Genomic DNA, 22,728 nt, shown 5'->3' with positions numbered 1-22,728 from the left:
CAGACCAATAATAGTACACAAGACACAACATAGAAAACTAAAGACTATGCAACACGAACCCGATCAAAAACTTGAGATGATCTCATTATATATTATAATGGATATTGAATAAAACTTTTCATTACTTTAATAATAAAAATAGGAACTTTCGATTGCGTATTAAACAACTACCAAACAGAGTTCAAATGCAGTGGATATAAGCATTAGTAGTTCAGTGTAAGGCCAACAAATATGTGCAAAATCAAACTGAATAGTTACCATTATACCCGAAATGACAAAAATGCGAATTAACTCAAAATAGAAAACCATGAACCTGATTGGTTGTACATGTGTGTGAGGACTGAACCCAACCATGACCTAGAAAAGTGGTGTAACACCACAAAATATGAACAAACTTGAGAAGAAAATAATATGTGGAAAATGTGTTGACTTGCAATTGCCGAAAGCTATATTCTAATGCAATTACAACTTATAATAAATCATACTTCCATAAATGTCAATTAAACCATATCAATGTGAGTACCAAACCAAAACATTATTAAAAAATCTCAATACGGTGTCACATTGATAACATTCAATAATGAGTTTATTCAAAAGAGCAATGAGTTAACATGATTCTTCTTTAAATTCACGGGCTTTATCAACAGTAAGTTTAAATCAAACCTCCCAACGAAATCTTAGTATCTATGAAAAAGTAATTTGAGTAAATTGAACAAAAACAGATATGTTCATTTCAATCTATTAAACAACCAATATCATAAAAATAGACTCTCTAAGGCTCAGTAGTAGTGAACGAACAATAATTAAAGTTCGAGCTTCAAATGATGTTATTCATCACAACAATGTCCTCCTAAGTTGTAACTTTAATGTTGATTATTGAAAAAAAAATGACAAAAATGTGCTTATTCTCAATATCAAGAAACCCTCACGATATTATTCGTTGGCTATTTTACAGTCAAGTATTATCAATGCAAACATGCAAACGCCGTCCTATCTATTCATTCAAATTCCTGCTGGAAGTTAAACAGGCATCCATCATCATCAAACACGTAAATGTGCTGACATTACCAGCTGCTATGTTTTTCATAAGAATAGGTAGCAGCTGTTCATAAAAGGCAGAATTGTTTAACAATAAAGGATTTTCAGTTGATTATAATCAACTGAAAATCCTTTATTGTTAAACAATTTTGCAGTTTTTTAACCTTGGTTTAATACTAATTTCGAATTGTATACCATTTTGAAAAATATAGCAAATAAACAGAAACAGATATTGGTAATATAGACAGACAATGCAAGATTTAAAAGTAATATTTAAAAAAACCTCTATTTGCTAATCTACATTGCTATTTTATGTTTTGACCTCTAGTTTATAGCCTTTCAATACATATGTTTTGGAATTACATAATGCCAGCTTAGCAGGTTACTTTCCAAAATTCTATTAATCATTGTGATCTTATATTAGTCGTTAAACATTGTGTTTTTGATCTTTTAATGAAACTGCAGTGTCTTGTGGAAATAACAACGGAAACTGTGAACAGATCTGCTTACAAAAGAAGACAAATGTGCATTATTGTGCGTGTGGTCTTGGCTATACGTTATCAGATGACGGGAGATCGTGCAATTCAGGTATTGTTATACTGTCAATATATTCATAATATAGACAGTGCGAATGAAACAATTCGAAAAAAGACTAGACAAAACAAACAACAACCATTGATTATTTTGACGCTAAAAATGGTTTTATCTGGCACCTGTTTGTTAGTACTTAAGCATTTACTTATAAGGGAAAAGAACTTTTTTTACACTGTTTTTTTCTGAACCAACTGTTATTTAATTGAACAAACGAAAATACTAAACTTGGATAATAAAGAAGAAATGCTTGTTTTTTTTGGTCTTAAGATGGGATTTTTTTTCTGCGTTTACCCTTATTCATTATGGATGTAATATTCAAAGTTTCTTGAACTATTTTTAACCCTGTTATACGAAGGCCATTATTGTTTCTGCATTGATGTTTATGGCCAATAAGTTAGTAAAAATCCAAAACGTAAGCAATTATATCGATTTTAAATAATGTCTAAATACCTTGTGTAATGCGGTATTCCTATTTCGATTACAACTAAATGATTATCTTTTGCCGATAGTTTTGACATTTTGAAGCCTATTTTTTCAGAAATTCAAAGGGATGACTTTCTTGTGGTGGCAGATTCTTATCAACAACATTTGTATCAAATCGGAATGAAAACAGGGAAAGTCAATCCAATAGTGACGTCAGAATTATATCGGCCAATAGCAGTTGGTTACGATCCTGTCACTCAGAAAGTTCATTGGACAGATAATGAGGCAAAAGTGGTTAAGTCTGCATCTATTTATGGAACATCAGAAATAGTTTTACAAGCTGATCCGGAAGGTACAAAATTGTATACTCATTATTCAAATTGTTTTAGTCTCATAAACAATAAATTACCAGATATATTTAAGCCAATTTCTGAAGCATGTTATTTTCTTTTTCAATAAATAAAGTGACAGTACTAAAACCAAAAAGCATATAAGTATTACGTAACACTATTAACACTATCCTCTGGCAAAGATGTACTAGATGTTACTGCGTGTATACATTTATTTGAAAGTAAGTTCGGTACATTAGTGCTATAAGGTTACTATAGATTGTACTTTGCTTTGATTTATATGTCCTAATGGATTTTTGAGATTTTTACGCTGGTTAAATTGTGTCTGGTTTTAAAGCCTGAAGAGTACAGTTATAAACTATAAAAAAAATACTTATAATACAACGAAATGGGCAGATCAATAATGCGTGTAAAAGAATACCAAATGGAAATTTTTGTACAAAAGTCCTATAATCTCGCGTGCATAAACGTGCGCAAAATATACTGCTGTTGTTTTTTATTTGGTCGGGTTGTTGTCTCTTTGACACATTCCCCATTTCCATTCTCAATTTTATAATATACTAATATACTAGTATTCTTTTCTTGAAACAGTTATCTTGGTGATAGAAAAAGCTCGAAATGAAATTTCAAAATGTAGACAAATTTTTTACCCTTATTTTAATTGTTAACTGAGATGGAACATTAATCAGTTTACATGGCAATAATTTAAATGTAATTGTAACAAATAACAAATTGATAGAACAATATGAATTAAAGAAGATGTGGCGTATGCATAATTGATACGACAACTCAAAAGATAATATATCATACATTTACGTGTCGTTTTACAACTATAGGAACTCCTTTATTTAGATGAAAACCTTGAACATATGACACTTTCACTTACTCTTTTAATATAAGATAATGAGAATTTGAATTTTACTTAGGTATTTTGTTTCAAACTCACAAAACACAGCATGACTTACGTTTCTATTGTCATGTACGGATTACAATTGTTTATATTTTCTATTTTCGTAGTTTCTACATTGGATGGATTGGCAGTCGACTATATAAATAGATTACTTTTCATAACTGACACTGGATTAAACCAGATCTCAGTTCTAAGTCTATCCCAGAGCAAATACAACAAAGTTATAATCTCAGAGAAACTAGACCAACCAAGAGCAATTGTAGTACATCCAATGAAAGGGTATGCACTATGACAAAGTACATGAAAATTAAAGAGACTGCTTTATCCCTCCTTATATAAATTACTATTTGCTTTATATTAGTTTAAAACTTACGATTCAATTTAACATTTTATTAGCTTTACATCGTATTTCTTCAATCTTGTTGTTGGGAACTAAAACGATCATGCAGGATTACTTTGTATAAAATTTAAACTTAAATTATTTAAAGTTAATATATTTTTGCCTTGCATTATTAGTTGAATAACATAACCAAAAAAAGGGAGCAGTAGTATACCGATGTTCAAAATTCATAAGTCAATAGAAAAAAAACAAATCCGGGTCATAAACCAAAACCGAGGGAAACACATTAAATATTTCAAGTGATTGGTTTTTTTTTTAATCATGTATCACTTTTTTGCATTTAAAATATCAAAATAGTTTTGCATTACTTTCTACGTAATAAAGAGCTTCGGATGTGTACAACATTTTATTCATATCTCAAAGTTCGAGCATGTTTTTTTTTTATGTATCACATATAGATCCATAAAAAGTGCAAGACCTTTTTTGATATATGTTACAATTATGTTTTTTTACCAAAACGCCTTACCTTATAGTTGACGTCATTTTGTTTTGAGATGGCTTGATAAAAAAGTACTAACCTTTCTTGTATTATGTAGACGTCTTTATTGGTCGGACTGGGGAGATGATGCTAGGATTGAGACAGCGGCAATGGACGGTTCAGACAGATATGTTTTAGTGAATTTTACTACAAAAAGTTGGCCAAATGGAATAACTATTGATGTACTAGGTATTATAAAGAGTGGCAATGATTTTAACCTTTTCACAAAGGTAGTGATATATATGAAAATAAGGAGAGTAGGCAGCAGTAGTATATCGTTTATCAAAGTCATCAATCAATTAATCGAAAACAAATCCGGTTGCAAACTTAAACGAAGGGAACACACAACTAAGAGGATAATATAAACAGAAAAGAAACCCTGAACTGCTACAAAAACAACCGCCAACATAAATAGAAACATACTATTTGATAACAAAATCTGATAAATGAATATCGTTCACGTGTAGATTATCAAATTTATACTAAAACCCTACTTGTGGTCATAATTGTAAAATCGACCAACATATTTACCGTATTTCCTCATTACAATTGCCTTCTCAGCAATGAAATTTCACAAGTTTCAAGCAACGTTATTTTAAGAAGAAAAAAAAGACCTTCAAAATCGAGTTAGAAATAAAACGAGTTTTTGTTAAAAGAAACACATTTAGTGAATAAAGATAAACTCATCAAGTATGTATGGCTTCTTAGTGTTATTCATTTAAGAAACACAGAACTCATAAATATGAAAGAATTTGTCATTACCAGTGCAAAGAAAAATCTCAATTTTTACATTAGTATCGCATTTGATTCCTCCAAGTCTCATTTAACTGTAACGTTCACATTTAAAACTTTATTTCTTATGGCGTTTTAATTATTTTGTCCTATTTTGTCTTCATTCTTTTTTTTTTTAAACCTTTTGCATTCTGGTAGATGTTGGTTAACGTGTTTGAGTGCAAAAACCACGGTGTAACAAAAACACTGTACTCTAGGTAAAATCAAAAAGAGGAATTCCATAAAAACTTACCATTCAATTGTATGACTATATCAAAAAATATATCGATTGGAAAACAAACATCACATTTTGTACTTTTTGGTCTTTTTTCTTATTTACCCATTTCATGAAGGTAGAAGTGAATAAACGTGTATGAGCAAAACAAAAGTGTTTAAAAGAATACTGAACTGCAAGGTTAATGTGTTTGAGTAAAATAAAAACACGGTGTAACAAAAAATACCGATTTGAAAGGTAGAATTAGAATTGGAAATTCCATAAAAAACAAAAATTAAAACACCAGATTTTATCAACCAACAGAACGAATGAATTAAACCTGCATATTCCTAACTTGGTGTATATAATGTAAATTTTTCGATATGCCCGTGTCTTAAGTCACGTTTAAAATTTCATGAAACAGATTTTGTGGTGCACTGGATCAGTATCAAGTAAAGGATTTTATTAAAACAAATTAATTTAAACGGTTCCAAACTATTTCATAGGTGCAACGAAAGTTTGGCTTTATCTTGAATTATTATTTAGAGAAAGAGATATTACTCCTAAATTTTTAAGATGATTTCGTTGAAAAATCACGTAAATTTAGACACGATCCAAGAAAATGAATTGACCTTTTAGATACTCTAATTGAAACTTATGTTGTTATTTATGTACAAATGAGAAATGATAACTCATGAACTTACATTCTGTCGATACTGTTTATTTATATTTTGTCAATACACAAGGTCCTTCATTTCGTTGGTTTTATTACGTTTTAAATGATAATCGTTGAATGTGTACCGTTATATATATTGTAGTCTGGTAGAACATGATTTATATATAGGTTGACATTGGCTGTTAGTGATTGCTAGTACTGTTATTTCGGTGCAATGAGTTCACGCATCATTGTAAATATAACGGAATGTGATGACACTGTCGTACATAGTTCGAGGTTTAGCGCTATAAAACCAGGTTTAATTCACCATTTTTCTACATTTTAAAATGCCCGTACCAAGTCAGGAATATGACAGTTGTTGTTTTTTTCGTTTTTTGTGTGTTTTGTTATTTGCTCTTGCCATGATTAGGGACTTTTCGATTTGATTTTCCTCTGAGTTCAGTATTTTTGTGATTTTACTTTTGGTCGTTTTTGTTTGTTTTTATTTTTTATGCCCAACTTAGAGGCATTATGTCTTTCAGTCTGTGCGTCCGGTGGTCCATTCGTTCGTCGGTCTGTTATTCTCTAGGTTAAAGTTTTTGGTTAAAATTTTGGGCAAAGTAGTTTCTGATTATGATAAAGTTGAAGTCCAATCAAGTTGAAACTTAAAACACTTGTTCCTTATGGTATGATCTTTCTAAATTAAATGTTGAAATAGAGTTTTTGGCCACAGTTCCACGGTCTACTGAACATAATAAATGATAGTACCTACTCTAGATCAAAGGTTTAGTCGAGTTAGTTTTTGACGAAGTTGAAATCCAATCAATTTGAAACTTAGAACACATTTTCCATATGATATGATCTTTCTAATTTAAATACAAATGTAGAGTTTTTACCCCATTTTCATGGTCAACTGAACATTAAAAATGATAGTGTGAGTTGGCGTCCATGTATTAAGGACAAATTTGTTATTTCATTGTTGCCGCTTAACGATCTTTTGGGTTAGTCCACTTACAACTGCTTTATACAGTTTGCTCTGTGTAATTTTCAGTTTATATTGTCTTGAAAAAAATCCCCTAATATTAATCTAGAAAAAAACCAACAAAGCACGTTCTGTTTTATAATCTTACTTGCTTTTTTTTTTTTTTCAGAAAACAAACTCTACTGGGTAGACGCGTTCCAGGACAAGATTGAAGTAATGGATTTAAAAAACTCTGATATCACAGTTGTTCTACAAGAGGAAAAAGCTCACTATTTTGGAATTGTTCTATTGGGAGATTATTTGTATTTCACTTGCTGGATAAAAAAGTAAGTTGACAACACATATCAACAACCTGCTTCGCACATAACTAAACTTAAATTGCTTACATCCACTTCATGTTGTTCTCTGTAATATACATTCGTTTTACCGTTGTAGTTATATATCACGCATTTCAAAGTCAGGGGGTGTTCCAGAAAGAGTCGGACCTAAAAGATTCGCTAGACTTAACGGCATAGCTGGCTATAGTTCCTCAAAAACAGTCAGAGGTAATTATATATACGGTTACAAGATGAAAATATTGACGTATACATATATTTTTCCATCGCAATTGTCTTAGATGATTTTCCTGCTTGTAAATACTAAAATTTTAAAGCAAATTTTTCAGCACAGCGACAAATGTTAAAAAAAAGACACAGAATTCGTTAATAATTAACAATCGCATGCAACTAAAATTTACAACATTGGTAACAAATTTTCGAAAACGATCGAAATTATAGGTAGACTAAGTTATATGGAAAATTAACAAAATACTATTCAAGTATACTACAACGTTATCCATCTTTAGATGCTCATAACCTTAATAACTCGAAATAATATGACAACCTTATTTGGGCTACGTCTCTGTCAACACTGGGTTAGGCTATCTTCTTAATGAGGGAAATATCTGGTAAAAGATTAGAAAACAAAAATCAATAAAGTATAATTTTTTTTACCTTTTTATTCATTAAATTACAAATACGAGCTTCTACAATGATAGGTTTCTCTTATCGTTGGGAAGCGACAAATTTCATTTACGAGCGTAAACATATTATTAAAAAATTTGAACAAGCTTACACAATGTTATGCTTTAATGGTAAGTCATCATTTTGAATCTTGGCGTGATGAATATTTTCAAACATATAATTACCTTTTACTCATTTCAAAATTCAAATTGATAAATTGATGAAAATTCATATTCATCAATGCTAGCGTCTTCCGTATCGAGATACTGGTAACTCAAATTTAAACACATCAGTGAACAATTAAAAGGCTTTTGCGTCGGAAAACAATTCCAAAAAGTGATTGAAAAACTTTAATACCATGATAAAGGAATAAGAAATGCAACTGTTATCATATTTAAAACAAATATTCGGTTTTTTTTTCAAGTCAACACATTTGTGATTTTCTTAAATTATTTAATGAGAAGATTATTAAATGAAATCTCTGTCTTTTGTTCAACTGGATCTATATCATATTGTACTATTTCGGTACCATAATAAAAAAAAACGTTTAAGTACGTTGTTCCGCATTTCATACTTTTGCCTATGGTAATTAAAAAAGGTTCTGCACAGAATGAGTTAAGTTTGCTTGAACAAAATCATTAATGTTAAAGATTAAAAACTAATTTAGCATGACAATTTTATGTCAAGCCTATGAAAAAAAATGGTATAGTTAAATGAAGTTCATTGACCTCACTGGTTAAGTGAGGAGTATATTATTGTTTATGGTATTCCGATGGTTGTGATATAGATTATTCACGGTAAAAACCTTAATTTGAATGGGAACAATATCGGAAATATAATATAACACAATTAGAAAAAATGGTTTAAATCATCTTATTCTTTTTTGTAACTATTTTGGTATAACATTAACAATTAATATTTACAGTATGGCCATCGTCAATTTTTGCGGTGATTTTGTTTATATATTTTCCACGTACATATAACTAATTGCACACAAAAAAAAAGTTTTCCTTTGCACCTCTACGCGAGGGACAAAATTTCGTAGAAGTTATAACTAAGGATTGGTCTTCATATAGATGAAATACATTTTGGTTCAATTTCTTTTAAAAAAATATTATAGAATATTGGATCTGGGTTTATCCCATAATATGGAATGGTTCATGTCGTTGGTATTCTGTTAGAAATTTAATTAAACTCTTTTTATCGTCATGTTTTCTTCACAAGCACGGATATTAAAATTTTTTATCAAATAAAAAAAAAACGGTTCTTGATGATTAATATTCCAAGCATATCTAACATCAATTATGAGTTTAGTGTGGAAAGTTTTATTGTGGGCTGTTAACTTAAACTTTTTTATTGATAAAGACGAAGTTTTGATTCCTTACTGAGGCAGACACATCTTTCTTTATGTATTTCCTTTATGATGCATTTCTTTTCATTATGCTGTGTCTATAGATATATACAGTTTTCAATAACTTCGATCTATTTGTACTAGGTAATATTATTATAACAAAGCCCCCTTTATATTTATACTAATTACTGAGATTATTTACAATAATACTGTGTCGATATAAAGACTTCAAGAAGTTTATCTGGGAATACCATTAGCAGTAGATTCTTAAAAAGAAATATAGTTTCTATGGAAACGTTATATTATAGATTTTATATATTATCAGAACGTGCAACTATACATGGTGTTATTTGAATAACATGAAGCTTATTAAAAAAAATCAAATTTAACTTTTTATTCACAAATGTATTACTTTGCTGTTGTTGGGTATCAAAATGATTCCATTTTATATTCTGATGTAACATTTGTTACTTTCATTATATTATTCGTTAATGTTTTAAATAGCACATGAAATATGTTTAAAAATTATATATTATATGTAATCATTTTGTCATGGTTTTTTTTTACGAATATCATTGTCAAGAAAACAGATGTAATATGCAACCGTTGTCAATAATAACTGACAATCTTGAAACTACACTGTTGTTGTACTGTGAAATGTTAGTTATAAAACAGACAAATTTGAAACAAGTCTGTTGTTGTACTGTGAAATGTTAGTTATAAAACCACATCATTGGAATATTTGTTTTATGATTCTTATAGTGTGTAGATTAAGTCTACAAATAGTATGTTAGTTTAAGTTCAGACATTGTGATAGCATAGAACACAACAATCTTACTAAGTTCAGACCTTGTGATAGCACAGAGCACGACAATCTTACTAAAGCAAAGTGTTTTGTTTGTCATTCTGTCGTATGCGTTTGTTTTTTTAGATTTCGTAGATCATACACCCAGACATCGTCATTGAATACATTCACAAGTTTTGTGTTGCCGTCGTAGTTAAAATTAACAGTACGGTAGTTGCCGTCTTTGAATCTCAGGTTCAACTAATGTGATTGTCCTGTTGACATACAGATTATTTATTTATTTTGAAAATTGGCGAACATGTAGTTTTACTGGCTATGCGATATCTATGAACGTCTTGAATTTGACGGCATCAACTCTACAACTACAATAAAGTTATTCTTGTTCTAAAGTTGTACAATTTGAAATAACACATAAAAACTTTGAAAATTTGTAAATTTAGAGTTAATAAAATTTCTCAGTACTTCATGTTTGTTTTGTGCCTAAACTTCACGCTAAACATGCAAAATGTCAAACGTTACTTCTATGATTCATTGAACAATTTCACAAAATCGTTTTATAGGTTTTTAAAAGCTTTGACCTTATTTTTTAATAAAGCGCATCTGAGTGTCATAAGATCTATTCGATTCTTAAAAAGTATGACTTACTACACATGTTAAAGTTTGTTAAGAATTGAGGGTGGAATTGGACAACAGTTTGTGTTTTTTACATGTTATTCTCTTAATAATATAACAAAAGACTATGATTTAGTATCCGTCTTTTGTAATCTAAAATTATCTTTATGCATTTGATAGGTAAATCAATATGTACGGCAAAGTGTCATCATCTTTGCTTGCCAGTATCCGAAACGTCATACAAGTGCGCATGTGCCGATGGATACACTTTAGCAGGAAAAGTCTGCCGATCTATAGGTTGGTATACTGATTTTATTTTTCTTTAACGCTGACATAATAACAAAGGTATTTTTTTATGTTCCCCTTTGACGTATGCTACTTATCAGGGTGATCATTACACATGTTTATTTTGAACACTTAAGGGTTGTTAAAGAAATACATTACATATGTACCCGCGTAAGATACATAATTGTGTGGGTTTTTTTTTATCTTAATCTTGTGGTAAATTTCTCCTCAAGGTTTCAACCTTGCTACAAACTTCATAACTGGTTTACTTGAAATCGAAATATTACAATAACGATGTACCACTTAGATCATAACTAGGAAAGCAGTGACTAACAGGTAGACGAAACTCGGAGGTACTAACAAATGGCACGAATAAAGACTTAATATGTACCTCAATAGGGGGTTCAAAGATTTTTCAATTGTTTTAATCATATTTTAGACTGGATTCTAAATGGGGTTTCTTTTTCAAATATTACAAAAATTTATATAACACCATGGGAAACTGATTTTTTCACACTGTGTCATTTTACCTACATATTTTATTAAAAGTTATTTAAAAATACTAAGTCTAAAACTTGTTAATATTTGTACAAATCTTCCACATACATTTTGACAACGCTGTTGATTTTTTCGATGTCTAATAATGTTCAGGAAATTACATTGCATGCAGCCTCTTGGTCTCTTGGCATACACCTTTATCTGCCCGATTATGATACCATTGTGATATTCATCAAAACATTAGGGCTTGAACCAACATAAAATTAACAAATAATTAAGAAAAAAAAAGATTTTCAAACATTGTCACACCTATATTGACATGTAGTATCATAGAACACTATAAAATAGCACCTTTTATCTAAACTTAGATTCAATAAAACAGTAACTCACAAATTGAAACACCAGTATCACCTATGTTATCAAAGCACGACCATGAACAATATTTTGAAAGTAAACCACATGGTCACTATTCGAGTCGATGGTAGCGCAACATTAAACATAAATTAAATCCCATACGCTCTGAGTGACCGACCATACTGTGGGAGACAATGGTTGAACATTTTGAAGTTACAAAAATCAGATTATTTAGTGCCCTGAAATAACATTCGAAACAAGATACATAACTTAATTCATTGTTATTTGTATCTTTTATATTTTAAATCTTTCGTTGTTGTACATGACAGTTATTTCTGTATAAAAATATCTTCCATTTTTCTCGAAATAGTTTGATTTTATTACCTGCAACTACTTAATTTTATTCATTTGAATTTTGGTTGATAGTTGTTTCTTTGACAATCAAACCATATATTCAGAGTTTATATAAATTAATGATGTTCTTTACAAATATAATTTGCCAAGAGGCATGCTGAAGTAAAGAAAATGACTTTCAACATTTCAAGTAGTATATTATGCATGTTCAACATGGTCATTGAATATATGTTTAAAACATTATATTTAAACATTTTCTTCTTATTTCAGGAAACAATACTACAAATATGCCAGGTAGGAAATTATTTTATCAACCTTACCCAATCCATTTCATTATTTCACATCTTAAGCTAGCATTCGAATTATAAAGACAAACAGTGTCAGATTAGTGTTCGCTTTTGACATGTATGGAGAAAGAGTATACAAAAATACACTACCTTCGATCAATTAGAGTGAATTGTTTCGTTAAAGCGTTTTCAACAACAAAAAAAAAGCGTTTTCAACAATATCAAAATTTATAGAAACATTTAAATTTTGATGATTTAAAATCATCCTTGGTAAGTTTCTTTTTTGACAAATGAAATATTATACTTAACAAAAGAATTTAATAACTAAGCATAATAACAGTAACACCATCCTGCAATGCAATGTATAGGTTATCTATATGTAGGTGTCGGACCACAAATTCAAATTATTTTCACTCCAACACAGTTTTTTCAATTTTCAAACTTTGAAAATCTTTTCCCCTTAGGTTCTATTATATAACCAGTTATATCCGGAATTGTATATGTATCTCCTTTCTACAAGCTAATTTTGAACCATTGTTTAAGGTCTGGTAGTAAATCATGACACTTCGGTATGCAACTTGTACTGAAAATAACTCCTGGTTTTCTGAAGTCTTGAATATTTGTACTTTTGACCGTCGTCGTCTGTTAACTTTTACAAAAATCCTCTCTAGGAAACAAGGGGGCTAAATTTAACCATCCTTGGTCACAATCATTATTAGAGTGTCTAGTTTTAAAATTGTGTCCGATTACCCCGCCCACCAACCAAGATGACCGACATTGCTAAAAATAGAACATAGGGTAAAATGCAGTGTTTGGATTATTACTCTGAAACCAAAGCATTTAGAACAAATCTGACCTGTAGTAAAGTAAAATTGTTAATCAGGTCAAGATCTATTTGCTTTGAAATTTCAGATGAATTGATCAACCAGTTTTTAGTTACTGCCCCTGAATTTGCAATTTTAAGGAAATTTTGCCGGTTTTTTTTGTTATTATCTTGAATATTTTTATAGATAAAGATCAACTGTAAACAGCAGTAATGTTCGGCAAATAAAAACCTGCAATAAGTCAAATGCCCAAAATGGTCAGTTGACCCCTTAAGGAGTTATTGCCCTTTAAAGATAAAGGCAACAGTAGTGTACCTTTGTTTAAATTTAATTCATAAATCGATAGGGAAAAAATAAATCCGGGTTACAAACTAAAACTGAGGGAAACTTATCAAAATAGGAGAACTACGACACAACAGAGACACAACACAGAAATGAAACACACACAGAAACGAACTAAAATGTAACAATGGCCTTTTTTCTGACTTGCTACAGGGTATTTTATGAAAAATTGGTTTTATGGCATGCCAATCATCCAGCTTTAATGGCAGTGTTAATTATAGGGTTACAATACATAAATGGATTAAATGGAGAAAATATAGAACAGTGAAACAAACCGTTATAGCCATCAAAAGTAAACAGGTTAAAAAATACGTTTATACGCCAGACGCGCGCTACGTCCACACAAAACTGTGCACGGATGTAAAAAGTTTGAAAGCCATAACAACTACAAAGTTGAAGATCGCCGAGGACCAAAAGTTCCAAAAAGTTGTTAGGCCAGTGTTATCTGCCTGGGACAAAAACATCATTATTATCAAGAATAATACATAGTTTTGCAAACAGTATATTTTATAAAATGACTATATAATAAATAAACATGAAGTAGTGACTAGCTATAGAATAAAAACGAATACATTACAAAATCACAGCCCTGTTAGCCGTAGTAAAGACCATTTTTTTTTTACAATATTTCGAAAAAAAAATTATTATCTTTTACAAAAATCTTTTCCTCTAAAGGAAGTACACCACTAATTCATGGTCCCTTTGCTTTCTATGTTAAATTCCTCCGTTTCAAGCAGGCACACCTCTTTTATTTTAAGTTCAAATAAAGTGGCAATCATTGTATTTCAAAGCAACACTTTATGGTGTCTTGTACTGAAAAAATCAACATACCTTACATGGCATATAAGAAAGAACTAGTTCCCGGAACTTCAGATGTACCAAAACAGGTACTTCAGATCTGACAAACAGACAAAATGTACCCTTTTTTTTAAATTTGGTGCAGTTTTTTTTAAATTCAAAATTAAAAGTCCAAAAGTGTTCTACAATGATCACCAGTCCTTCAGCTTTCATTTGATACCAAAAATACCTAAATATTCTACTCATTTTGAAAGTTACACTCATGCGTAAGAACTATTTTGTGTTAAATATGTACTACTTTCTGGTATGTGCTTTCTGGCCGGGCCTGAATTAGTGGTGTTACACCTAAAACTACTAAAACAAATTTAATTAAACTTGTCCACTATCATAATTAGGGTATCTAGTTTATTTAATGTGTCCGATGACCCCGCCTGCGAACTAAGATAGCTGTCATGGCTAAAAATAGTACATAGGTTAAAATGCATTTGGCTCGTATCTTTGAAACCGAAGTAGTTAGAGCAAATCTAACTACATGAAATAGTTTACAAGGTTCTGATCTATCTGCCATAAATATTCAGACCATTCAGGCAACCCATTGATGGATCGCTGCCCCTAAAGTAATAATTTCAAGAAAATTTTGCAGCTTTTCAAAATATTTACAACTGTAACTACTGGGTCAAGATTATAATAGATAGTTGTAAGCAGCAAGAATGTTCAGTAAAGTAAGATCTACCAACACATCACCATCACCAAAAACACAGTTTTGTCAACAAAACATGTGTGTCCTTAGTTTACTATGCACATAGACCAAGGTGAGCAACACAGGCTCTTTAGAGACTCTAGTTTTTTCATCCAGACATTCAAACAAATAAATGCGATAAACCGTTGTTTTGATATTTGAATGTTAAAATTTTGTTTCAATGTTTTAGGATATAAAAGCACGGACACTCCTGGTAAGTGTTGATATGCTGTTTTTTTTTTTTAGAAAAAAACCCCAAAAATCATGCTTTTCGATTTCCTTTTATTATAATAAAGTAAACGGCGCCTGGTGGTGGATTTTTCCCCGGAGGTTTATTACCAGAGCAGTAGTCAGCACTTTTGTGTTGACATGAATAATCATTGATATGGTCATACTTATAAATTAACTGTTAAATACATGTACTAAGGTTTTTCTACCTCAGGAATAGATTAATTTAGCTGTATTTGGCCAAATCATTAGGAATGTTTGGTCCTCAATGCTCTTCAACTTTGTACTTTATGAGACCTTTTTAACATTCTTTTTTTTAGAGTCACTGATGGGTCTTATGTAGACAAAACGCCTGTCTGGCGCAAATACAAAATTTCAATCCTGGTATATATGATGTGTTTGTTTTCAGAAAAATGTTCATCAAAATAAACAGCTATATTAATTATTGATACGTGTATTGAAATAGACTCATCATAGATACCAGGATGAACATTTTATATTTACGGCAGACGTGCATTTCGTCTAAAAAAGACTCATCAGTGACGCTCGAATAAAAAATGTTTAAAAGGCCTTAAGTAGAAAAGCCTGGAAAAGTTTATACAAATATTTGAGTGGTGTTTAATTTTATTGGTTTCAAATTTATTCAAAGACACCTTTTACCCCAAAAATAAACCATTATATAGTTTCGTATTATACACATCTCTGTCAAATATACACAGAAGTAAAAAGTCGGCTAGGGCATAACAAGAAAGGTTGCTAATGTGTACTTTCTGGCACAATATATATTATTCAGATTTGACTGGGGTTTTTTTTAACACAAAAATGAACAACTAGTAAATAAGTCGAAGTCCATTGACGCAAAGGCTTTTTAGCTGGTTTTTCGGTGTTTCGAAGACATCTATATAGATACAATTGCTATCAGTTTTTGAAACTTTATTTCGTTTATTTCAATATTTGATTCTGGCAAAATTGATTTCATTTTAAATGCTTAACCTATGATGCATATATATTTAAGTGTGAAATTACAAATGTCATAATGTGCATTTTTGTTCTTGTAATATATTGTGCTAAACAGTCCTTATATGTATATGTAAAGGAAAAACATCTCAACGTAGAACAAGTGAGTAATTTTTCTCTTATTATGCATGTGTTGAAATTAGCTTGTTCGTCTAGTTTGTATAGAAAGCATTGCTAAAAATATTACGTGTCAACAAACATTTGATTAAAAAAACTTTTTGTACATTACCTACTTTTTCGTGTATCTTCTTATTTTTTTAATGCATTAAAATTTATTTAGATTTACATTTTGAAAAAGTATTTTCTAAAAAAAAATATTCAGATATTAAATACATAATTGTGCAATTGTTTTGTTCATAACGAAATTACCATTATGTAAGTCACTGCCACACATACATTAAAGTCATATAAAACATCAAATTTAAAAAATGATGCATATTTTTTTTTAAAACTAAATGGACAGTTTTCATTATAAAATTTTTGAACAAAAACTTTTTTCTAAAGATTTTTTTTGGATTTGTCCACATTTAGAAGAAGTTAACTTTTTTAATTGTATGCCTCCAAGAAGCAATTTGCCGACATATTTTCCGTATGAAAGTGACCATAGCGTGACCCGTATCTTAAAATTCCGGTGGTCGCAATACGTATGGATCTGTCATTGAAATAAACTATTATCTGATGGTACATGTTATACACGTGCTTAATATCCATGCTTCTTTGATGATTGTTTACTATAAGGTGACGATCAGTAAACTACGGCGTCATAACACGACAAATAATTAGCTGCCATATTTTTACATCATAACAAACAAAACGAACAAAATTGACGATTATACAATACTTTTGCGTAAAAATGATAAAATCTTGCATAAAAGACAAGGTTTATGACATATACATGCATTGGTTCACGAATTTGATAAACATTATTTTTCATCAATCACTTGTTTCATATGACTTTGAGGATTGGTATCTTGCCTACCTATTACTTAGTAAAGCATTCATTTTTTAAAACATTCTATCATTTTCATTTTACATTTTGTTAACATGTCATTGATGCACATTGTACATTTATATTTTTAAATTTGATACATACAGCTACGTTTAAACTTATTTGAAGACCAGACATTCAATTTTTTTTTTTTTTTTTTTTTTAAATTATTCCAACAGTCTTAAAAAATTGTTCTAATCTTGACTGGCAATAAACATAACCTCTATTTATATATAGAGAAAAAATGCTACATATAATCTTTAATTAATTTCGATGTTACTTTCAAATCTGGTAAATTAATGCATTCATCCATATGAAAGAAGATGTGATATGATTGCCAATGAAGACAACTCTCCACAATAGACCTAATGACATAGGCATTAACAACTATAGATCAACGTACGGCCTTAAACAATAAGATTTGTAAAAATTCATGCATTGTTGATTGCCGAACATCTAGTTGTATAGTTGCACATATACTGTTATCGATATCATACAACAATTTATACCGGCTCTGTAAAGTGAGCAACGATATAGCTAAAGATAAAAAAAAATACTGAACTTCTATGAAAATTTTAAACGGAAAATCTCTTATCAAATGACAAAATCAAAAGGTCATAAACAATAAACGAACTCATACCAACCGTGATATTCCTGACTTAGTCTAGGTATTTTCTTGTGTAAACAGTGGTTTATTTGAAATAGAATGTTTTTTTAGTTCAATTCCTAGTAAATTGAACATCTGATTTATTGTCCTTAGAGTTCGGTATTTTTGTTAATTTACTTTGGCATGTGTTTGACTGGAAATATTCTTATTTTGTGTTTAAATATATTAATAGACAAGAATATTGATGAAGGTATTTAACATACATAGCTTTATAAGACTTTGTTTTATCATAAAAAATATACTTTATTATACTCATATGTTTAAGAGAATTTAGTCCCTCAATCTAAACGAATAATGTTCTAATGGTTTTATCATATATAAGACAAGCCCTGTCAGTAACCCAGAAAGTGTATGTGTCCTAAGATGGTTTCGATTGTTAATAAGGGCGCTTAGAACTTGTTTTTGGCGTTACAAACATTATTATAAACTGTTGTAACACCGGTGTAACGATATCAATTAAGGGTTATAGATTATTTGATGTATATGATAAGCTTCGTTATAAAATCTTGATTGACATTTATGTAACATATAGGTTACAACAAAATCTGATAATACAGACTTTGAATGCATTTGTTGTATCATATGTATTTCTGTCAAAATACAGGTTGTGTCTTATTCTCAAATATAAATACAACAAGAGTGCACACACTGAAATGTCTCGCCTTCTTTACCAATCATTGATATTATGTTGATAGTCCTAAGTATAAAGCATTATTACAACTGTCACATAAACTTAACATTAACCAAGATAGCTAAACAAATACCAATGAACCATGAAAATGAGGTCAAGGTCAGATGAATCATGCCAGGGAGACATGTACAGCTAACAATGCTTCCATATATTAAATATATTTGACCTATTACTATAGTTTATGAAAAGTAGACAAAAACACAAAAACTAAGCCTGTGCAATGAACCGTGAAACTAAGGTCATGGTCAAATAAAAATTGCGGGACTGACATACAGATCATAAAATATTTCCATACACCAAAAATAGTTAACCTTTGGCATATAATATTAGATAAAAAGACCAAAACACAAAACCTTAACTATAACCACTAAACCATGAAAATGAGGTCAAGGCCAAATGACATCTGCCCGCTAGACATGTACACCTTACAAGCATTCCATACAACAAATATAGTAGACCTATTGCATAAAGTGTAAGAAAAACAGACCAAAACACAAAAAACTTAACTATAACCACTGAACCATGCAATTGAGGTCAAGGTCAAATGACATCTGCCCGCTAGACATGTACACCTTACAAGTATTTCATACAACAAATAAAGTAGACATATTCCATAAAATGTAAGAAAAACAGACCAGAACACAAAAACTTAACTATAACCACTGAACCATGAAAATGAGGTCAAGGTGAGATGACACCTGCCAGTTGGACATGTACACCTTACGGTCCTTCCATACACCGAATATACTAGCCCTATTGCTCATAGTATCTGAGATATGGACTTCACCACCAAAACTTAACCTTGTTCACTGATCCATGAAATGAGGTCGAGGTCAAGTGAAAACTGTCTGACGGGCATGAGGACCTTGCAAGGTACGCACATACCAAATATAGTTATCCTATTACTTATAATAAGAGAGAATTAAACATTACAAAAAATCTAAACTTTTTTTCAAGTGGTCACTGAACCATAAAAATGAGGTCAAGGACATTGGACATGTGACTGACGGAAACTTCGTAACATGAGGCATCTATATACAAAGTATGAAGCATCGAGGTCTTCTAGCGTCTAAAATATAAAGCTTTTAAGAAGTTAGCTAACGCCGCCGCCGTAGCCGCGGCCGCCGGATCACTATTCCTATGTCGAGCTTTCTGCAATAAAAGTTGCAGGCTCGACAAAACCGACTAGTAGGTGATTATAAATATTTAGTTAAATAAACGCATGTTTTATTGAATATATCACTTATTGCTTCCAAAGTCTTACAAAGCTATGTATTTAAAATAACGCCATTAATATTCATTGTCTATTAATGTATTTAACACAAAATAAGAATATTTGCAGTGAAACACATGTCAAAGTAAAATATCAAAAATACCGAACTCTAAGGATAATTCAAAATTTAAATTCAGAGCAAACACATCTAATGTGAAACAGCTGTCATAATTATTACTTGGTGTTGTCGTTCACTATGTAGAAAACGGTGGGTTCAAATGTGTTGTTTAGCTAACTAAACTTTTACTTGTATGACAGGGTCATACAATGCGTTATATTAAGATATATTTGTGTGCAAAATATAAACAGGCGTAAGGTAAAAATATTTTTACAAAAAGCAAGCCGGACATCTTATTTTCAACTTTGTGTTTTGTGAATAGAAGTTAACATGTTACATCTATATAATGAAAAGTCTGATTATCTACTTTTGTTAGTTTGCTAGACACTGTTTAGAAATTCTTGTTCTTTTTGTACAGTTTTTTAATGTGAAAAACTATGAAGTTTGAAAAATGATTTCCAAATATTTTATAGATATAGATAATTCTGGTCTTCCAGTAGCGGGAGTTGTAGCCGTTGTTTGTGCCTGTCTAGTACTTGCTGCATGTGGATCCGTTGCTGGAATATATGCATATAGAAGGTATGTTTAAACCAATTAAACATATTTATGTTTTCGCGGTTCCTCTTTGAGTTTATTCTCAATACACTCAATTTTCAAAGCCTAAAACATAAATATTTTTTTTACATCAAAACCAAATGGACTTTAAAGAATCAGTCATTTTCAGAAAGGATGTGAATGAGTCGGTGTCTCATTGTCTTTTACTTAAAATGTCCTTTCATTCATTATATCATATGGTCAACTTAAATGATAGTTTACGTAAACATATGCCAAGAATCGGGACAGGCATTATCTCTCACAATGCACAATGGTGCAAAAACATAAGTACCATTCAATGTTATTATTGCAGTTAACATGCAACGCAGCCAGTATAAAGGAAAATCTTAATCGATCGAACAATATCTTCAACGTAACTTGTTAGAAATATTTCTTTGTTCCCTTATGTAACATATCATTCAGTTAATGTGCAGATCGATTTTTTTTAATTAGCGTTATGAAATCAAAGTTATAAGATATAAGAGAAAATGGTTTAAAGCTAGATAATTGAGAACTATACAAAACTAATTTCGGTGAAAATTGTAACTTAATTAAAAAAAAATCTTCTTTAGAATTATCTGTCTATTTAAGGATGAAATTAGGAAAAAATGTCCGAGTTTGATGTACTTGAACGACTCGGATGAACACGATGTTGTAAGAGTCTATTTATTCCATCCTACATCCCTCTTTTATAACTTTTCACCGTTATCAACTTAACAGAGCATTAGTTCTTGTCATAAACAACACGACGAGTGAGTCTAGTTCAAGAATTGTTCAGTTTCCAATATAACTAGATTAATGTTTATTTTCGAATGGGTTTCTTGGGTCTTTGTCACATTACAAATGTTTTGTGGACATTTTATTGTTGCCTTTAAATTTTTATCAATTGGTAGTTTTTTTTTATATAAATATATTATGGTCTTCATTGCGTTTAGCGTATAAGTACATAATTCACAGATTAGAAAAGGAAAGTTTATATTTTATACAATATTTATTGGAATTCTGTATGTGTTAGTTCTGAGCCTGTGGTATTATCATTTGTTGCTGTGTTATGTATTTGGTTTTTTTTTTAACATTATATGAATCGATAACTTAAAATTTTAAAATGGCTAATTGACATGAGGTAGTGGACTTATGTTCAGATACGTCTCCCTCAGTTCAGGTATACAATAGAATTGATATTATAGTACGTATATTGATTTTGAGGTCTTGCATTAAGACCAGATATCAACAGACCAATATGTTGAACATTTGAAGCAACGTGTTTTCTAGTTAAAATTATTATTTACAATTGCGAGTCCATTAGCGAACTTTTATAGGAAATACTTGCTTGTTGCTGAGAAGATTGAATATAAAAGAAGTATAAGAGATTTATTACTTTAATTATTTCAAACAGTTATAGTTATTTCTAAAGATATTTAAAACTAACTATTTCATATGGTGTTCTTTTCATAAATGCTATTGGTACTGTTTAAACTGTGTTGTTTTTTAATTTCAGATGGCGTTCCCCATTTATTCCACATAATCGATTAATAGAGGACAGTCAAGTTGATACCTTTTATAGAATAACTTTTCCAGATAAAAATAACCGAGACGAACCAGGTTTAGATTCAAATTTTGACTCAGGAATAGAAAATCCATCTTACGACAAAATGGAAGAACAAATATTGAAAAACTGATATCAAATTTATTATAATCAAACTAACAAGAAATGAATATTTATTCCAAATTGGCCAACATAGGGTTTGAATTTGAAATAAAAAAATATGACAGAAAACATGTAATTATATATTTTTCAAAGAACGTGTAAAATCTAATGGTACAAATTATTTTGTTTCCTTTTCTTTTATATCAAATACATTAATTTTGAATAAGAATATTCGAAAAGTTATACATGCCCAAACATGTTTTAAACTCACAGCATTATTGTTGCCAGTCCATATCAAGGAGCCTGTTATCAGTTTGTTGTTGTCGGTTGCTATCTGCCATGGTTCTTTTTGTTCGGAATAAGTCTTCGCGGTCTTAATGAAATTGACTTACATAAAAATGTTAAACTATTTTTATCAAGATTAATTTAGTTTGATAACACAACTATTGTTTATTTTTAGATCTGTTCATTTTATTAGTTTATTAGCGAGTCTCATCGT

General features: G+C 30.4%; 1 protein-coding gene across 1 annotated transcript in view; it reads left to right on the top strand.

Moving 5' to 3' along the window:
- LOC134712521 (low-density lipoprotein receptor-related protein 4-like) overlaps positions 1-22,410 on the top strand; it is a 65,368-nt gene extending 42,958 nt beyond the window's left edge. Inside the window, exons 11-22 of the mRNA XM_063574151.1 lie at positions 1,504-1,626; positions 2,171-2,407; positions 3,423-3,594; positions 4,252-4,382; positions 6,985-7,141; positions 7,251-7,360; positions 10,765-10,881; positions 12,346-12,369; positions 15,256-15,279; positions 16,390-16,413; positions 20,461-20,566; positions 22,080-22,410. Of these exons, the coding sequence (XP_063430221.1) occupies positions 1,504-1,626; positions 2,171-2,407; positions 3,423-3,594; positions 4,252-4,382; positions 6,985-7,141; positions 7,251-7,360; positions 10,765-10,881; positions 12,346-12,369; positions 15,256-15,279; positions 16,390-16,413; positions 20,461-20,566; positions 22,080-22,260 (1,406 nt within the window). The 3' untranslated portion in view covers positions 22,261-22,410. The remainder of the gene's footprint in view (positions 1-1,503; positions 1,627-2,170; positions 2,408-3,422; positions 3,595-4,251; positions 4,383-6,984; positions 7,142-7,250; positions 7,361-10,764; positions 10,882-12,345; positions 12,370-15,255; positions 15,280-16,389; positions 16,414-20,460; positions 20,567-22,079) is intronic.
- Positions 22,411-22,728: the final 318 nt, after the last annotated feature.

This window comes from Mytilus trossulus, chromosome 3, assembly GCF_036588685.1.
Source record: "Mytilus trossulus isolate FHL-02 chromosome 3, PNRI_Mtr1.1.1.hap1, whole genome shotgun sequence".
Classification (NCBI taxonomy): Eukaryota; Metazoa; Mollusca; class Bivalvia; order Mytilida; family Mytilidae; genus Mytilus; species Mytilus trossulus.
This window is presented reverse-complemented; position numbering and strand designations above follow the sequence as displayed.